The sequence below is a fragment of the Propithecus coquereli genome, unplaced genomic scaffold (genome assembly GCF_000956105.1).
Source record: "Propithecus coquereli isolate 6110/MARCELLA unplaced genomic scaffold, Pcoq_1.0 Scaffold56, whole genome shotgun sequence".
Classification (NCBI taxonomy): Eukaryota; Metazoa; Chordata; class Mammalia; order Primates; family Indriidae; genus Propithecus; species Propithecus coquereli.
Genome location: NW_012151507.1, coordinates 7,949,816 through 7,967,484, shown reverse-complemented (window position 1 = coordinate 7,967,484; position 17,669 = coordinate 7,949,816). Strand labels below are relative to the sequence as shown.

The following is a 17,669-nucleotide window of genomic DNA, read 5'->3' as shown; positions in this document are numbered from 1 at the left end:
TGGGTTCCTGGTATGAGTGCCTGCATAGATGGTAGAGGGCAACTCTAAGATAGAAAATTTGGGGAAAAACGAGGTTTAGGGGAAACAAGATAGGTGAATTCAGGTTTCAGTCATGCAGTGTTTGCGATGCCCGTGTCATCTGATGAAGTCTAGAGTGCGGATGGACAGCAGAGTCTGGAACTCAGGTGAAGGTGAAGTTATGAGGGAATTATGATATACCTTCTATTCATGTTTCCTGAATTTACATGACAGCAACTGGAATGTTGTCATTAATATCTCAACTAATACTATGAATCAAATCATAACTACAACAATCGAATTTGCTGATTTCTGGCCTATCAGTGATAGAACACCCTCATCCTTTGGGTTGTTCGAATGAGTCCAAGCATGATCCATGTATTTCATTTGGTTGCATAAGCCGATTCTTCCACTCCTCGCTTCTTTATGTCATTCATTTATTTGTTGGAGCAACCAGGCCATTTGTTCTGTATAATGTCCAACCTTTGGCTGTTTACTTCTTTCAAGTCTTCTAATTTTATTACTCTGTTCTCTAAATTTCCTGTGTGGTAGCAGCTACATCCAGAGGCTGCCTTAGATTCAGGTTCAGCTTTTTAGGGATGAATTTTCATCAGCTGTGGCTGTGTTCTGCCACATCAGAAGGCACGTATCTGGTTGTCCAACTTTTAACGGCGCTTAGGTTGATGACTGGGTTCATGTGGGGTCAGCCTGGTCCCTGCATTTGGAGTTCACCACTCATTACCGTGTCACCTAATGGTTTTCACATATCATTGATGATTGTTAGTTACCCTGATCTATTTCATTAAGGGTTTCAATGGTGATTTTCTAATTCCATAATTTTTTTTTAATTTGGGATGATAGTTTGTTATTCCAGATAACACATTTGCATTTCAGCAGAAGCTTTTAATAACAAATAGAAAAGAGCATCTAATGCAGAAATTCAAGCCAGAGAGAGAAATATTTTGGTGCAGAACATTTTTTTTTCTTGCCTCTATGTCAACTGTCGGAGATAGTCATGTAATTTACTTATATGTAGGATCAAGCCTGAAGACAACCAGATGTGGCCGGGCGCGGTGGCTCATGCCTGTAATCCTAGCACTCTGGGAGGCCGAGGTGGGCGGATTGTTTGAGCTCAGGAGTTCAAAACCAGCCTGAGCAAGAGCAAGACCCCGTCTCTACTAAAATTAGAAAGAAATTAATTGGACAACTAAAAATATATAGAAAAAATTAGCCAGGCATGGTGGCGCATGCCTGTAGTCCCAGCTACTCGGGAGGCTGAGGCAGGAGGATCGCTTGAGCCCAGGAGTTTGAGGTTGCTGTGAGCTAGGATGACGCCATGGCACTCTAGCCCTGGCAACAAAGTGAGACTCTGTCTCAAAAAAAAAAAAAAAGAAGACAACCAGATGTAAGCATCGTTGTCGTAAAGCTGTAACAGAATGCTAACCATATTAGAAACTTAGTCCCATTTCCAACCTTTTTTTTTTTTTATTTTTTATTACAGGGTATTGTGAGGGTACAAACATTATGGTTACACTTTATGTCTTTGCCTCACCCAAGTGCGGGTTAAAGGCATGCCCTTCCCCCCCTACAATGCTCCCCGTGTCCTTTAGTTGTGGATTTACCCTGCCCCCATCCCCCTAATCCCTGGAGAGTATTTCTGCCATGTGATCACCCTAGTGTTGATCAGTTAGTACCAATTTGATGGCGAGTACAAGTGGAGCCCATTCTTCTGCTCTTGTGGTGCCTCACTTTGAATAATGGGCTTAAGTTTAATCCAGGAAAGTATAAGAGGTGCTAGATCACTGTCGTTTCTTATTAATATTCCATTGTAAACATATACCAAATTTTAATAATCCACTCATGGATTGACAGGCACTTGGGTTGTTTCCACATTCTTGCAATAGTGAATTGTGCTGCCATAAACATTCGGGTGCAGATGTCCTTACCGTAGAATGTTTTGTGCTCTTTTGGGTAGATGCCTAATAGTGCTATTGCTGGATCGAATGGTATTTCTATTTTTAGCTCTTTGAGGTATCTCCAAATTCTTTTCCACAGAGGTTGCACTAATTCCATAATTTTTTTCTGTATTGGCTGGATTTTTCTGCCAAGAACTTTCCCTTATCTACAGTTCCCTGAAATGAACTGTCCTTCAAGGCAAGGTAAATGCATGATTCTCTTGTTAATTTTCAGAGTAAATGTGTAGGTGCTCTAGCCAGTGGAAATGGTTTATCATTTGTTTTTCACTATCATTATGAACTTATAGGGTTTTTATATATTTAGGGTTGCAATCCACTCGTCATTCTTTTTGATGTTCAAATTGTCTCATCCACCCCTTAAGTTGGATCGTGTATTGTTGACTTTGTACAGGAGTATTCTGTACTTCCTTGCTTTCTAGCGTAAGATAACTGAGGCTTACCTTGTACATTTCCTGCCTCGATTTTTCCAAGGGTTCCTGGTCCTAGTAGTGGGACATGGTGTATAGAGACCACACTGAGCACTTAACGATGCTCATTGCTAGTGAAATGTTGTTGCATTTAGGTCCTTTTGGTGGGCCTTGCTAGGAAGTGTGTATTTTTGTAAAGATTATTTTGTAAAAATAATGGTGAGTTTGTATTGATTTTATACTTTTATCTTTTATGTAAACATCCTAGCTCCTAATGACATCAGCTTATTTACCTTTTTTATAAAATATATAAAAAGCTTAAATATACTACTAATCTTACTACTACCAACACCAGCGATTACAGTTTAAGATTCCTTTGTGGTTCTTAGAATCCATCTCACTATCAATGTACAGTCAGAATAGTGTTCTAGAAGTTCCTTTCAAGTAACTTGTTTATACTGCCAACTTGACATGCATGCTATGGTTTGAATGTTTGTGAACCTCCAAAATTGTTGAAACTTAATACCCAGTGCAACAGCGTTGAGATGTGGCCTCTAGGAGGTAATTGGGCCAGGAGGGCTCCACCCTCATGGATGGGGTTAGTGCCTTTGTAAGAGGTTAAGGGAAGGAATTTGTCCCCTTTGCCCTAGTGCTGTGGGGATACTGTGAGAAGGCACCATCTTGGAAGCAGAAAGGAAGCCCTTGCGAGACACCAGATCTGCTGGTGCCAAATCTTGGATTTCCCAACCTGCAGAACTGTAAGAAATAAATTTCTATCTATAAATTACCCAATCTAAGATAATTTTATTACAGCAGCTGGAACGTACTAAGACAGTGTTTTGTTTTCAAATTTTAGGGTTTTTACTCACTTTTTCAATCATGTTAAATTTTAAGATGGTTCTTGAGTCAAAACTGTAGAAAAAAGATAGATCCACAGAAGTATAGCTTCCATACCCTACTGGTAACAATTTTTATTAGTTTGGGGTTTACTCTTCCAGTTTTTTAAAATATAAACAAATATGTGCATTTATTCACATTTCACACCCCTTCTTACACACACAAAGGTAGTATGTATACCATAAATAATCCTCTGTACTTAGCTTTTCCACTTACTCTATCCTGGTGATCATACTGTATCACTACATAGAAGCCATCTGCATTCCTTTTGTAACTAAGTACTCCCTCCTGTGGATGTACCATAATGTATTCCCCAGTAAACAGACATTTGGGTGTTTATAATCTTTTGCATTTATCATTCCAAATTTTTGCCAGTATATCTTTTAGAGTGAGCCTCAAAGAATTGAGTCAGGGGAATAAATGCATATGTAATTCTAATAAATATTACCAAATACTCTTTCATGAATATTAACCAAAGTTTGTTTTTATTCCATTCCCATGTATATGTGTCCTATTTCTCCTTGGACTTAACATGATCAGTATGTTAAACTGGAGTTTTTCCAGTGAAAGGTAAGCAGTGTGGTTTTTTTTTTAGTATTTCTTATCTGAACAAGGTAAGCAACTTTACTTATGTTAAAGATTATTTACATTTATTTTTCTATGAAGTATTTGTTCATAAATGTTGGAATCCTCTCAACGTGTCATTTGATTTTGGTTATGGTGGGGTTTTTCTTGCCCTGTAAGCATTTATTTTTATGTAGTGAAAAATGATTAATACGTAGTTTTACTTCTAGATTTTAAGTCACAGAATGTAGTTTTCCCTGCTCTTAGGTTATAATGGAATCTCACTTGTGTCTTCTAGTACTTGTATGCTTTCATTTTTACAGTCAGCTCTTCAGTCTGTTTGAAATATATCTATATGGCTATTTTTAGTTATCTTAAAGTCACTAAAAACCCATCTTTTGTATTCTAAAACTTTCATATGCTTTGTGTCTTTCTACTATTCTGTTCCACTGGTCCATTTATTTATGTGCCAATACTACAATTATAGAGGCATTAGAGTAGATTTCAGTATTTAGTAACAAACAGCCGTCCTATATATAGGCAGTTTCTGTATTTTGACTTTAAATCCTACTACGTTTTCCAAATTCTCTTGTTAATTGTAGCAGTTTTGGTTGATCCTTTTGGATTTTTCCTTGTGTGATTGCTTTCTCTTATCTAACTACATCTGCTCACACCTCCAGTACAATGTAGTAATGGAGATTGCAGGCACCTTGCTCTGGCTCCTGATTTCAAGGGGAATAAACAATTCCCCCTAAAAACCTGACTTTTCTGACATACTCCTGGATAGACAGTAAAACTATTCCACTGAAGAAAATTTTAACTTTATTGAACATAGGAATAAGGAATAGATGGACTTTCACATTAATTACTTTTTGCTTTATGGTTATTACTTTTGTAAGCTAGCTGATCTATGGCAAGACTTACTAATTGGTACTATACAAAGATGTTCATGCTTGTCAAGTTTCGATTGAGTTTCTATTCTATATTCATAAACAAATATATTTAAATCTAGATAGAAATATTTGTGATTGGATTATGAGTACATGGCATATGCACTGCTTAAGCTAGTAATAAGGGAGTAGCCACTCTACAGCAATCTTCAAGTACAGATTTGTATTTTATGCAAAAATTCAGGTTTTACTCTTACTTACTCTTACATTGGTGGCAGCTGACGTCCGTAACTTAAAGGCAAGCAAATACTTTTGTTTTCTACCTCTTGGCTTAACAAAAATACACACAATGTAACATCTTCATCAGGCAAGACTTGCTTTTTTACATTCACACATGAATGCAATATAATCCTTTCTTGAACAAAATGACCAGGGTACTAATGAAACCGTCTTTGCAGGAAATGTTTAATAAGCATATTTTATTTAAATAAATCCTCCAGTAGGAAATGGAGAATTCATTGCCTTTACTTAGGAGAAGGCTGTGTAAATAGTCGAATGTGTCAAATTTATATGTGCAGCTCACTAACATTCCCTTACTGGAAACATCAGTTATTTCTACATCACAGTTCCTAAAAGGACTTTAAAGTCTCAAAATTCTGTGTCTCCTTTGGCTTGCTTCTCTCTTGATTCCACCCAGGCTTTATTAATGGTTCGCTTCATATCATCATCTCCATCTTCATAAATTTTCTTTAGAACATTCATCAATCCCTCACTAGGATCTGTTTCGGTGTCATAGGAGGGCTTTCTGTTAAAAAGAAAACACAAAATAAACAAGAAATGAAAGCATGGAATTACGTTTAATTGATTCATCCAATTCATTTAGTAAGGGCCAGATTCTGTACTGGGCACTGGGGATACAATAAGACAGGATCCCGTACTCAGGTAATTCACTCTAGATTTAAGATCAATTCCCCACATAGTCCAATATGCGTAACTCTAGCGAACCACATCCCAAATGCACACTGGCTGTCAGAGCGGAAGAGTGAGAGAAACGTGGACAGCTCACTGACTTAATGCAGTGCAGGAGAAAATTTAAAGCAGAGGAACAACTGACCTAGGATGGAAGTATCTTTGAATATACATTTTTTAAAGCATTCATTACTAAGAAGGATAAAAATATTCTATGTTTTTCATTCTAAACCAGTGACAGTGATGCTACATGTTCAGAACATCTGAGGAATTAAGCATATGTGGGTATCTGGGTCTCTCTTAACTATTATCCATAAAGACAAATTATTAAAAACCTATAATCCCAGGAAAGAATACATTAAAATTCTTAAAGAAATGAAAGCAGACGTACTCTTTTTCTTTGCATTCCTTTTCAACCTGAGTTAGGTAGTCCCATCGTGTGTTTTCTGCTTTTTTTCTACATAAGATAAGAACTGTATCAGTCTTGACCTGGAAGAAAAGCAGGAAAACAGGTTACAACTTAGAACACATGGAGATAAGCATTGACGACTGACAAAACAATTATTTATTCAATTAATGAAGTGCCAAGTATACAGAAGACTTATTCTAGGTGCTAATCCTTTTACGAATAGGCCAGAATCTGAACACTCATGGAGGAGAAAGACTATAAATAAGTAAAACTTGAATACCTTCGAATACTAATAAATGCTGTTAAGACAAAGAAGGTGTTGATGGGGCATGGGAGTAGGAACTTCAAGAGAAAGTGTCTCTGAGGAAAAATACGAGCTGAACCCTAAGATCTAGGAGAAGAGCTTTCTAAGCAGTTGGCACAGCAAGGAGAATGGCTCCAAGATGGGATGATCCTGATTTGAAGAAAAAGAGGAGTGGTGGATTAGTTATTGGAGGAGAGAGTAATACACTAAGAGGGGTCCAAGGGCAGGCAGGAAACCAGATCATGGAAGGTAGTACGGAGCAAGGTGAGGTGTATGGAAGGTGAGAAAGAGGAAAGAGCAAAATACAATTCTGTCAACAACGACCAATATAATTCCTCAGAATCTTCTGAGTATTCCTTCAACCATGTGATTAGTGGATGAAGAAGGATGCAGTAAGACACAGCTAATCGATAAATTATATTTTAATATCACCTTTAAGCTGCTACATAACTATAAACAAACAGCAGCACAGCATGTCTATATGCCTAATGCATTAAACCTCATTTACTCAAATTAGGTAGAACAGAGGTATTTCTGGATTAGTGAAAAATATGAAAAGTAGTTTTTTAAAAGGCAGTTTCATTATTTTTATGTCTTCTACTAACTCCAACTAGGCCAAGTGCTTAAGACCTCCTTTTATATATCAGTATCTTACACATCGTGCTTCTAACAACACTACCATTATTCAAGCACTTTACATATATCATTTCATTTCAGTGTATCATTTCAACTTTGTGAATAAATTATTATGACCATTGTATAAATGGGGACACTGAGGCATGGAGTGATTAAGTAAGCTGGCAAAGGTCACAATGAATAAGTGGTATAGCTGGCATTACTAAGTCTCACTTTAACCACATCAAAAGTTTTTAAGAATATTGCATTAAAATCAGGAGGGAAATAATCTATTCTTATAAAACAGTACTTGACTGACTTTATAGAAAGGGTCAGAGAGTAAATATTTTAGGTTTCATGAGCCATATGGCCTGTTACAGCTACTTAACTGCCATTGTAGTACAAAAGCAGCCACAAACATCACATAAACAAACATGGCAATATTCCAATAAAACATGACTTAAAAAACAGGCAGCGGGCTATAGCAGGTCCCTATTAGAGGATAAATTAATTCTAGTTCACCTCAATTGTAACTCAGCCAGGTTCAATTTCATGAAGTTTCACAATATTATGATAAAAAAGCATACTCACTTTTTTTGAACTGCCTTCCACAGAGATGGGTTTCAAGAGATTGTTCACAATCATGGAGTAACTTTTCCCATTCAGATTCTTTACCAAAAGATCAAATGACCTACAAAACGATAGTGAATATGTTATCTTTCTGGTTCTATGAAAGGTACTCTATAGTTCTTGTGAAAAAAACCCACCCGCTTTATTTCAGGGCGTGCATTTGGCCATCCCAGATGATTTTAATACTCACCTCTTCAAAGTAAATGCAAAGGATAATTAATTCTAAATTTAAGCAGAATTTTAGAAACTGCAAAGAAAAGGGTACCACAGGCAATCTCCTAATGATCACTGTCTTTCCTATTATGACGGGAACTCACCTCTCCGTGAAATGCACCTGCACGTTTTCAGCGGGAACTTGGTGAACCCCAGTTAAGGTAATGTAGATTTTCACGAACTTATCTGACTGATCCCATCCTAGCAGCAACAGAAACAAGACGGGACACAATTAAGTCTCTGAAACTATCTTTAGAACAGCAAATGCACATGGCTCATAATAAAACTCAGTAAAATAAAAATGAGAAACCAATAATAGAAACATGAAAAAAATAAAAAAATTTTCTAGACTGAGAAACTGAGCCTCAAAGTACTTTGCCTAACCCCGAATCAGGCATCTAACAAGAGGTACAATTTAGATTCAAGTCTAGGTTTCTCAACATAAAGCCCATGCTCTTATTCCTTAGAATAAAAATATGATTGTTAAATACACATTCTTTAACTCATTTAGCCTTTTTGTGGAAATAATTTTTTCCTACACCTAAATACTGGTAGTTCTCCACTAAGCTGGATGGCTCAACATCAGTACTGTCTAATTCTGTAATTGTTTCTACTTCTGTAATTGGTCTAACAAATGCAATCCTAGCTTCCTCAATTCCTTTCCAGAAGGCGGAATATAAATTGAAAAGATCTAATTCTTCATCCAAACCCATTAAAATCTGACTAACCTACCACTGTCTATTAAATGCCATTTCAGTATGTATCACCAAACTATTTATAATAGTCTCTAACCTAGAGGAACTCTGCCAACCACATAAAAAGCATCTTATGTTTATCAAGAATATATGTACACACATATGGCTGACTGTTCCTCACTTAGTCTTACAGAATAGAAATGTAGTGTTAATCAAAAAAGATGAGCTAGAGGGTTCTACAGAACTTCATCTACTTTCTTCCCACTCATTCAATCCATCCTCCAACTGACAAGTTTCTCTCTAAACACAGATCTATGTTCCTGGTTAAAATGCCATAATCCTGGACTCCTTCAGACCAGTTTCCTACAATCAATTGAGTACATAGTGCATCTCCTATAGTACTATAGTACATTTATCACTTTTTTTAACAGATGGGTTCTTGCTATGTTGCCCAGGCTGGTCTCAAACTCCTGGCTTCAAGTAATCTTCCCGCCTCAGCCTCCCAAGGAGCTGGGCTTATAGGCACAAGCAATTGCCCCAGTTTACAGTACATTTCGTAAGCATGACATACACATTGCTTTTCACTGTGACGATACTCAAAACACATCGTGCCTTTCAAGTCTATATTCATGTCCTTTGCTCATGCTGTTCCCTTCCTTTTCCACTTGCTAAACATACTACTCAGCCTTCAAACTCAAACCTAAAATCTTCTAATTCTCCGAGTGTTCCTCACTTGTAGAATTATTTCTTCAGGGTTCTTCCCTTGATACTTTATAAAATCTCAATTCAGTTAAGCAAATATTTATCAAGTACCTATTATGTGCTAGATACTGTGAGCACAAAGAAAAATAAGACTGTCCCTGTCCTCCCGACAGGTCATCGCTCAGATTCAAGTTGCGGTGCTTCCAAAAGGAAAAAGTTTACATTCCACTGAGGGAAAACAGTATTACTACATTGTTATGGTATTAATTGCATGTCTGTGTCCCAACCACACAATGAGCAGGAATTGGGTCTTGGCCATTGTTCTGTATCTATTAAAACAAGTCGAACACAATAGTGGCACAATAGGTGCTCAAAATTATTTCTTGAATTTAAATGGATTCTCTTCCTCTGTTAATTTTGGTGGTGGTTTGGCAGAGTGAAACGTAAAACATGACAGCAACACAGCTGTGTTCCATATATACTAGATGTATTTCACAATAGGTTTTTCCTTGTTGCTACTCATCGTCTTTGTACTAAGTCATCTTACTCTCTTGTTAATAGCTTCTACAACATGTCCTTTCCTTTTTATCTCTTAAAAAGTAAAGCACTTTGTTAAATAAAAACCAGGAGTCCTCTTCTAAGCCACTCAAAACACACAATCAAAACTATTTTAAAAATTAGTTTCTCAGTGGATCGCTACTGAGGAATAGGATGCTCGGAGGCAGAAGTGGACAAAAGGGTGCAAGTCATACCATAATTACTGATTTTCACCGTATAGCCCGTTGTAATGGGAGCAACCACAGCAGCTGGCTTTTCATTGTCAAGATGTTCTGCTTTCCTCTGTGATTTCTGTTGCATCCTGTTCTTGATTTCTGTTTCTATCTTGGATTTTTCAGCTGTAAGGGCATCACGTACTCTTTTCCTAGTGGCTTTTTCAAGCAACACCTTTACCTCTTCTAGATCTTTCTGTAGCTGTGTTAAGATAAAAGGTAAGTTAGCTGTATGATAAATAAGGCAATGGTTTGATATTGCGCTTATTATTCATTTCAATTTATTGAAATAAAAGCTAAGAATTAAGAGATTCATCTAAATTTTCTAGATCTGAGTTGCTACTTCAATTCTTTCCTCCAGCCTGTTGAATTGTAAGTAACTCAAGCTTCCTTTTTTTAAAAGAAAACTTAATCTTTAACAATAGGTAATCAAGCCTAAATTTTCCAGTTTTGTAGACTATTACCCAGCTTTGTTTTTAGAACATTTTTATTTACAAGAAATTTTTATGATTTATAAAGTAGAACATAGAAATATTTTTAAAAAGGAATTCACATATTTCTTAATAACACCCAGTCCTACTATCATCAGATGTTAGAAATTTTTAAAATATTAAAACAAAAGAGATGAGAGAACGCATGCTCACCACAGTAAAACTTTACTGAGGTAAGGAATGCTCTCCTTTCTGTGAGTGATCAGTCCTCACTCATCTTCCTACCACACACGAAGAAATCTGAATTCTTATGATAAAAGATTTTTTAAAAAATTCTGCTTTTAAGAAAAAGTCTTGTTCTGAAATTGGGTCAATCTTACAGTCAGAAGCCTATGACTTGGTTGCACAGAAGGGAAAACCTAGACAAAAGACCCAAAACAAAATACTCTTGGATACCAATCTGAGGAGCCACCCTGTTTCTTGTTTTCTTCTCATGCCAGTACATCACCTACCAAAGTCTTCTACTTTCTAAAGATGGAGCCAACATTTTATGAAGTTTAAGACTCTTAGAAAATTAATGGTCTTATAATTTCCCCCCCAATTATCCTCTGACATATTGCAAATAGCCTAAGATCTTTCCAAGCTGATTCATTTTTCTTACAATGACTTTACATTCTGGCTTGACAACTAGCAACTTGACCAGAAAAATCTTACATTACAGCCTGAGATTGTATAAAAAGCTCAAAATAAAAATCATAAAGTGCTTGATAACTCAGGATAATATCAGAAGTCCAAGAGTTTTGAAAGCTTTTGTTTCCTGACAGTCTTATAAAATGCAAAAACAGAACTAACGCTTTTCTTTTACCCCCAAGTCTTTTATTATCTCATTTAACTCAGAGGCCTTAGTTTCACCTATCTATAACAGATAACATGGTATAAAAAGTTCAGCTGTGCGCCCAGCCTCCTGTCCACACTCTACCCTCCCAAGAAAAACTCATCACTAGGACAAGAAAATAAGAAAATGCAAACTCATCTTTTGAGCATAGAACCAAGATGTTTTAGTTCAAAGTAATCTTTTTATCATAATGGTTTCAAAAAAATCACATTGATTCTAATACTAACAAAATAAAAATACTGAAAAGTAAAATGAGTTTATTGCTACACAGAGTATGAATTTTGTTAACAAAAACCAATAGAAACATACCAAGTCTAAACAAGAGGTTTTGCTTTTTAACTGGAATACGAATCCTTTTTCTAGCAAACTCAGAAAAGAACGGAGAATTAAGCAAGGGATTCCCCATAATGGCTGAATTTCCAGGCCCTCTATATTGCCAGTTTGGGCTCAAAAGTACTGTTTCGTAAGGTATCCACTGGAGCAACTTACAACAGGCCCCTTTTAGGTAGTTCCTCAGTTCTGTTATTTGCAGACTTGAAACCAGCAAAAGTGATCCCTTGGTGCTTTTGCTGCACACATACTTTAAGATGTCCTAAATACAGCAGTTTCTATCTATCTAATCTATCTTGTAATTTGCCTTGCTGCCTTAGCATGCATTTGTTTTCCATATGCAAAATAGTACCTCCCTTTCATCCTACCCATGACCATATTCAAGCTTATCTTCTAATCTATTTCCGAATTCTTCACTTGGAGACATTAAAATCAAAGTGCCTCAAAAGTGGGCAAAGGAGTTAAACAGACATTTCTCCATAGATATACAAATGGCCATCAAGTACATGAAAAGATGCCCAACATCTTTAGTCATAGGGAAATGCACATCAAATCCACAAGATACCACTTCACACCCACTAGGATGGTATCATAAAAACAAAAACACCCCAGAAAATAACAAATGTTGACCATAATATGGAGAAACTGGAACCTTCATACATTTCTTGTGGGAATATAAAATGGTAAAAACACTTTCTAAACGGTTTAGTTTCTCAAAGAGTTATAGTTACCATATGACCAAACAATTCCACTCCTAGGGATATTATCTCAGAATTGAAAACACAACCATATAATAATATGTACACAAGTATTCACAGCAGCATAATAGTGAAGAAGTAGAAACAACTCAAATGTCCATCAACCAATGAAAGGCCGAACACAATGTACCATATATCCACATAATGCAATATTATTCAGCCATAAAAACCTTGTGTCCTGATACATGCTACACCATGGATGAACTTGAACGCATGCTAAGGAGCCAAAAACCAAAGGCCATATATAAGTTTGAGTCCATTTATATAAAATGCCCAGAATAGGCAAATCCACAGAAACAGAAAGTAACCAGTGGCTATCAGGGGGGTAGGGGAAGGAGGAATGGGGAGCAATTGTTTAAAGGACACTTAATGGCTTTCTTTTTGGGGTGCTGAAAATGTTCTGAAACTAGACAGTGGTGAAGGCTGCAAAATACTGTGCATAATATACTCAATACCACTTAATTGTACACTTCAAAATGGTTAAAAAGGTGAATTTTATCTCACGCAAAAAAAAAAAAAAGTGCCCCTAAATGCCTATTTCTAAGTACCCAAATTGAGAAAGTTCCTTACTTTGAGGAGAATTAATATAACACTGAGCTAGCCCTATGTGTGACTGTAAAGCCACTTCAGAGTTCTCAGGGCACATGGTACCCAAGGCCATCTTAAACTTACGGCAAAATACCCAGATTAATACTTAAAACATACAAACCTCATTTTTCTTCATTTAAAGCATTTTTTTTTTTTTTTTTACTTAAAGACAAATTTGAGATTTCCCAGTACTTGTTCTTTGTATTGAAGGGAAAACAACCTGGAAGCAAATCTAGTTAATAGATACCCAACACTTTACCGTGAGTAACAGACACGTCTTTACATCCTACTTAGGGCGAGGTAAAGAGCAATTACGCATTATTTCCATGTTCTAACTTAGCAAACTAAGTCTCAAAAAAAGTTAATTCTCCCACGTTCAGAGTTTACAGAGCTTTTTTAAAAGGCCAGTTTCCTACCGTTAGTTACAACTAACTTTCCAATTATTTATTTTAAAAAAACCGCACATAGCAGATTGCTGCTTGCCAAGTACTGGTTTAAACATTTAGAAGTAATACTTTTTCTTTTACCAGTCCTATGAAATGGATACTACTGTGGCACAGAGAAGCAAAATAACTTGCCCTAAGTAACACAGCTACTCGTGTGTACAACAGACATGAGTCAGAGAATTAAAGTGCCGGCACCAAAGACTTCTCATCTTCCGACCGCCTCTGCCACGAAATGACACCGAGTTTCTGCAACCAGCTTGAATTTAATGAAGCGTCCCGTCCCAGAGCTAGTAAAACGGGAGCGGAAGAGCCTGAGGAAACGTGAAGGTGACCAGCTCTCCCGCATCCACCATCGGCGCTACCTGCGCTCAGCAACCGCGGCACGCCCCTGCCGCTCGCCGCACACGACCGCGGGCCGGCAGGCGAGGGGCCGCGCGGGACCCGACAACGCAGCAGGGGCGAAGGCGGCGGCCCCAGGGGAAGGCGCGGGATCGGCTCGCCGCGGGGCGGTTCGCGCACACAGACGGGGCGGTAGGGGCGGGTGAGGAAGGTGAAGCCGGACCCCTTACCTCTTCCAGAGCTGAGGCCATGGTCGGCTGGGTCAGGCCGAAGGCCCAAGCTGCAGCCACGCAGAGGAGGGAACAGGAAATGCCGCACCGCGCGCGCTCACCCCGAGGGCAGACCCCACGGCGAGAGTCGCAATGCCGGCAGCCTGTGCGCACAGCCGGCCCCGTGCGCGGTCACCGCCCGCCCTCCGCACGCGGCGGCTCTAGAACCTTCGCGAGGCTGCTGCTGCCGCCGCCACCGCCCACCGGGAGTCCCGCCCGCCTCGTTCAGCCCCGCCCCATCGAGCCTTGCCCCGCCCACCCGCCGAGCCTCCTAGCAGCGCCAAACTCTCGCGAGCGAACCAGTACTTCGGGAAGAGCAGCGCCTCTTCCTTGCGCCCCGAAAAGTGTTATGTATTATACTTTAACCGCGTTTGCGCGGGGTGCGCAGTCGCAACTCGGAACGGCCGCCTTAACCCAGCCCCGGAAACAACGTACCGGTCTTCGGAGTCCGAGTCGGAAGTTGGCTAGAGAGTCGTTTGCTTCCGTCCTCTCTAGGACGTCACACCAGGCAGGCAGCCATCTTGTCTGGGCAAGCGAGCTTACTGGAGAGAAAGGCAAAACGGTGGGGAGAAGGCGCTGCCTAGTTATGTTGAAACGGGAAAGAGTGAACGCGTTAAGCATGGAGGTTTCCTGACGGGAATAGGTTGATTTTCAGTGAGGTTTGTCGCGCTGGAGACGTCATGGCGCTCTAGCATCTCCGACGTGGTGGCGTCATCGCGGGCCGCGGTAGGAGGCGGGGCTGCTTTGGGCACGTGACCAGGCCCCGTGGCTCAGCCCGGGGTTGAGGCAGCTGAGGAAAGGCTGCCTTGCTGTGGGCGCAACGTCGGTCCCGCCTTTCCCTGTGGGACTCTTGACACACCCTTTCCTGGTGCCTTCGACCCTTTCAGACCATTCCAACAGTCTGTGGTTCTCAACTGGGTTTGGATTCGTGAGCCTGTTCCGTCAAAGGAAAAATAAAATTACTTTTCTCGGGGCCATGTTCTGTCCTCGTTCTAGCCTACCCAATTCAGTAAGACCCCGGAAAAGCCCACCTGTGAGATTATTTTAGTCTCTGGCGGCGTGAAGACGTCTGCCAACACAGTTGAAATCGTAACCGTGAGAGGTCAAATAGCCCCCGCTCAGCTGTATGATCGCCCAAGGCAGCGATTAGAATCTGCAAGTCAGAGAAGGAAAAAAGCTGCTGGAAAAATGGAGGCTGACCATTATCTTAGCGAAGAATCCGAAGTGTGGTACAGAAATAGATTACCGAAACGAAGCATGGATGAATTTCGTAAAACAAATGGCGTTGAAGGAAAGAAGCCAGATAAAAGTTCATATCGTTTGGTTCCTTTTAAATGAAGTCTAAAACCAGCAAAACTAATTAGCCTACAATGTCAAAAATGAGTATAGTCTTTCCTTGGATGGGGAGGACAATGACAGAAATGAGCCACCAGGGGGCTGTTGAGGTCCAAGTTACGTTCCTTTTCTTGATTTGGATCCTGGTTAGATCGGTGGGTTCACTTTAGTCATTTCACTGAGCCATAAATTTATGTTTGTGTGCGTAGTTTCTTGTTGTAGGTCATGCTCAAGATCCATAAGGGAATTTTCCAGGGTGATAGAAATGTTACACTGATATATACAATTGTCAAAGTTCATGAATTGAACTCCTAAGAGCTGTGTATTTTATTGTATGTTAATTATACCTCAGTTTTTAAAAAGTGTCCAACCAGTGTTTAATGAAAACAAATATCCTGTTGCATTGGATGAACGCTTGACCTAATACAGTAAATGGTCATCTCATTTTCTTAATTGCTCATGCCAAGGAGTCATGGCTGAGTCTGCAATCTTAGGCCCTACATCCTATTTTGTGGCATGTCTTGCTGGCCTAATTTTCAAAATATGTTGAGAGTCAAACCACTTCTCATAATCTCCACTACTACCACCTGATGGGTTTCAGGACATGCTACCCCAAATTATGGCATCTTGGCATGTTGACAACTTTACATTGAAGGAATTTGAGAAACGGCGTGTGCACGAATGTCTCTCTGACCCTCCATCATCCTTCTCCTCCGCAGCAGGGCATAAGACCCGCATGTGAGAGGTGGCTCCCTATACCTGGAGGAAAGGAGCATCCTTAGCTCCGAAAACACAGGGACACAAAAAGGAATATGAACATCAGGCCTTGGTAAGTTTCCCTAGATTTTTTGCCCTATCCCATTTTCCCACAACTCTGCGTTCTTCATCAAACCTACTATAAAAAACACTTAAGGTTTAACTGTTTCTTTGGGTCTTCATTTCTTTATGAAGGTTCCCCTTGTCATGCAAAACATAGTCAATAAGTTTGTGTGCTCTTCTCTTGTTAATCTGTATTTCGTTACAGGGGCCCCAGCAAGATGCATGGAAGGAAAAGTTATTTTTCCTAGCCTGCACACCCAAGACCAAGCCATCATTATTTTGGCTGAATTTTTAGCTTCCTAACTGGTTTCTCTGTCTCCCCACTGTGCCTTTATACTTAGTTTTCCACAGAGCAGTCAGAGAAATCTTTTCAAATCATTATATCCCTTTGCTTAAAAACCTCTAACGGCTTCCTATTAGGCTTAAAGTGCAAACTCCTTACTGTGAACTTTAAAGTTTTACATGATCTTACCTCACCTTTATGAGCCTCCTGTCTTATTTCACAGAACTCGTCTCCCACACTCTTCCTTCTGCCATTTCCCTGGTTTATTAACACGCTAGCACTTTTGTTATTCCTCGAACCCACTGGGTTTGCTCTCACCTTCCAGTCTGTATTCTGTGACTTCTCTCTGCTCAGAATGCTCTTCCTCTAGACCATCACAGATCATTTTTTCACTGTATTTAGGTCTTTCAAAAGTAACACTAGGGAGGCTTGTCCGGACTGTGTTAGTTAAGTTTCAGTCGAAGAACAATCAGTAGGAGGTAAATAGGTAGATATTTATAGCAAGGAATTGGCTTACACAGTTGTGGAAATCGGTTAAGCAAGTCCAAAATCTGTAGGCCAGGCAGGCAGGAATGGAGGAGACGGGCAGGCTGTGTCCCCTGAGAACAGATTGAACCTTTCATCCACGGGAAGTCACAGAGGGAAGAACACAAGCAGGGTGAAACGCCATTCCTCTCAGGGAAACCAACCGCAGCTCTGCGTTCAAGGCCTTCCAGCTGATTCAGTCAGGCACACCCAGGTTATCCAGGATAACCTTCCTTATTCAAATGAACTAATTAAGGGCTTTAATTACCTATGCAAAATATCTTCACAGCAACACTTGACTGAAAACTTGGTGGTAGGCTAGCCAAGTTTACAGGTCAAAACCATTAGACCAACCATTCTACCGTTTCTCTCCACTCTCTTAGGCTGTTGTTCTTTATACTTATACCACCTGAAATGTATTAGTGTCTTTCCAATTTAGCAGTCATTCTCAATGGGGGGCAAATTTGGATATTTTTGCTGTCCCTTGTCCCCATATATTTGACATTTTGGGTTGTCACTACTGGGGAAATACTATTGGTATTTGGTGGGTAGAAGCCAGGAACACTACTAAACATCCTGCAATGCATAGATC

The 17,669-nt window shown here is 39.5% G+C and overlaps 1 protein-coding gene across 1 annotated transcript; it reads right to left on the bottom strand.

The window, feature by feature from the left end:
* Window positions 1-4,667: 4,667 nt before the first annotated feature.
* CACYBP (calcyclin binding protein) lies at window positions 4,668-14,428 on the bottom strand. The gene is made up of 6 exons (XM_012657758.1): window positions 14,077-14,428; window positions 10,042-10,261; window positions 7,997-8,093; window positions 7,641-7,740; window positions 6,113-6,210; window positions 4,668-5,557 (listed from the first exon to the last, which is right to left on the bottom strand). The coding sequence occupies exons 1-6, from the start codon at window positions 14,095-14,097 to the stop codon at window positions 5,401-5,403; spliced, it is 693 nt and encodes a 230-aa protein (XP_012513212.1). The 5' UTR covers window positions 14,098-14,428; the 3' UTR covers window positions 4,668-5,400.
* Window positions 14,429-17,669: the final 3,241 nt, after the last annotated feature.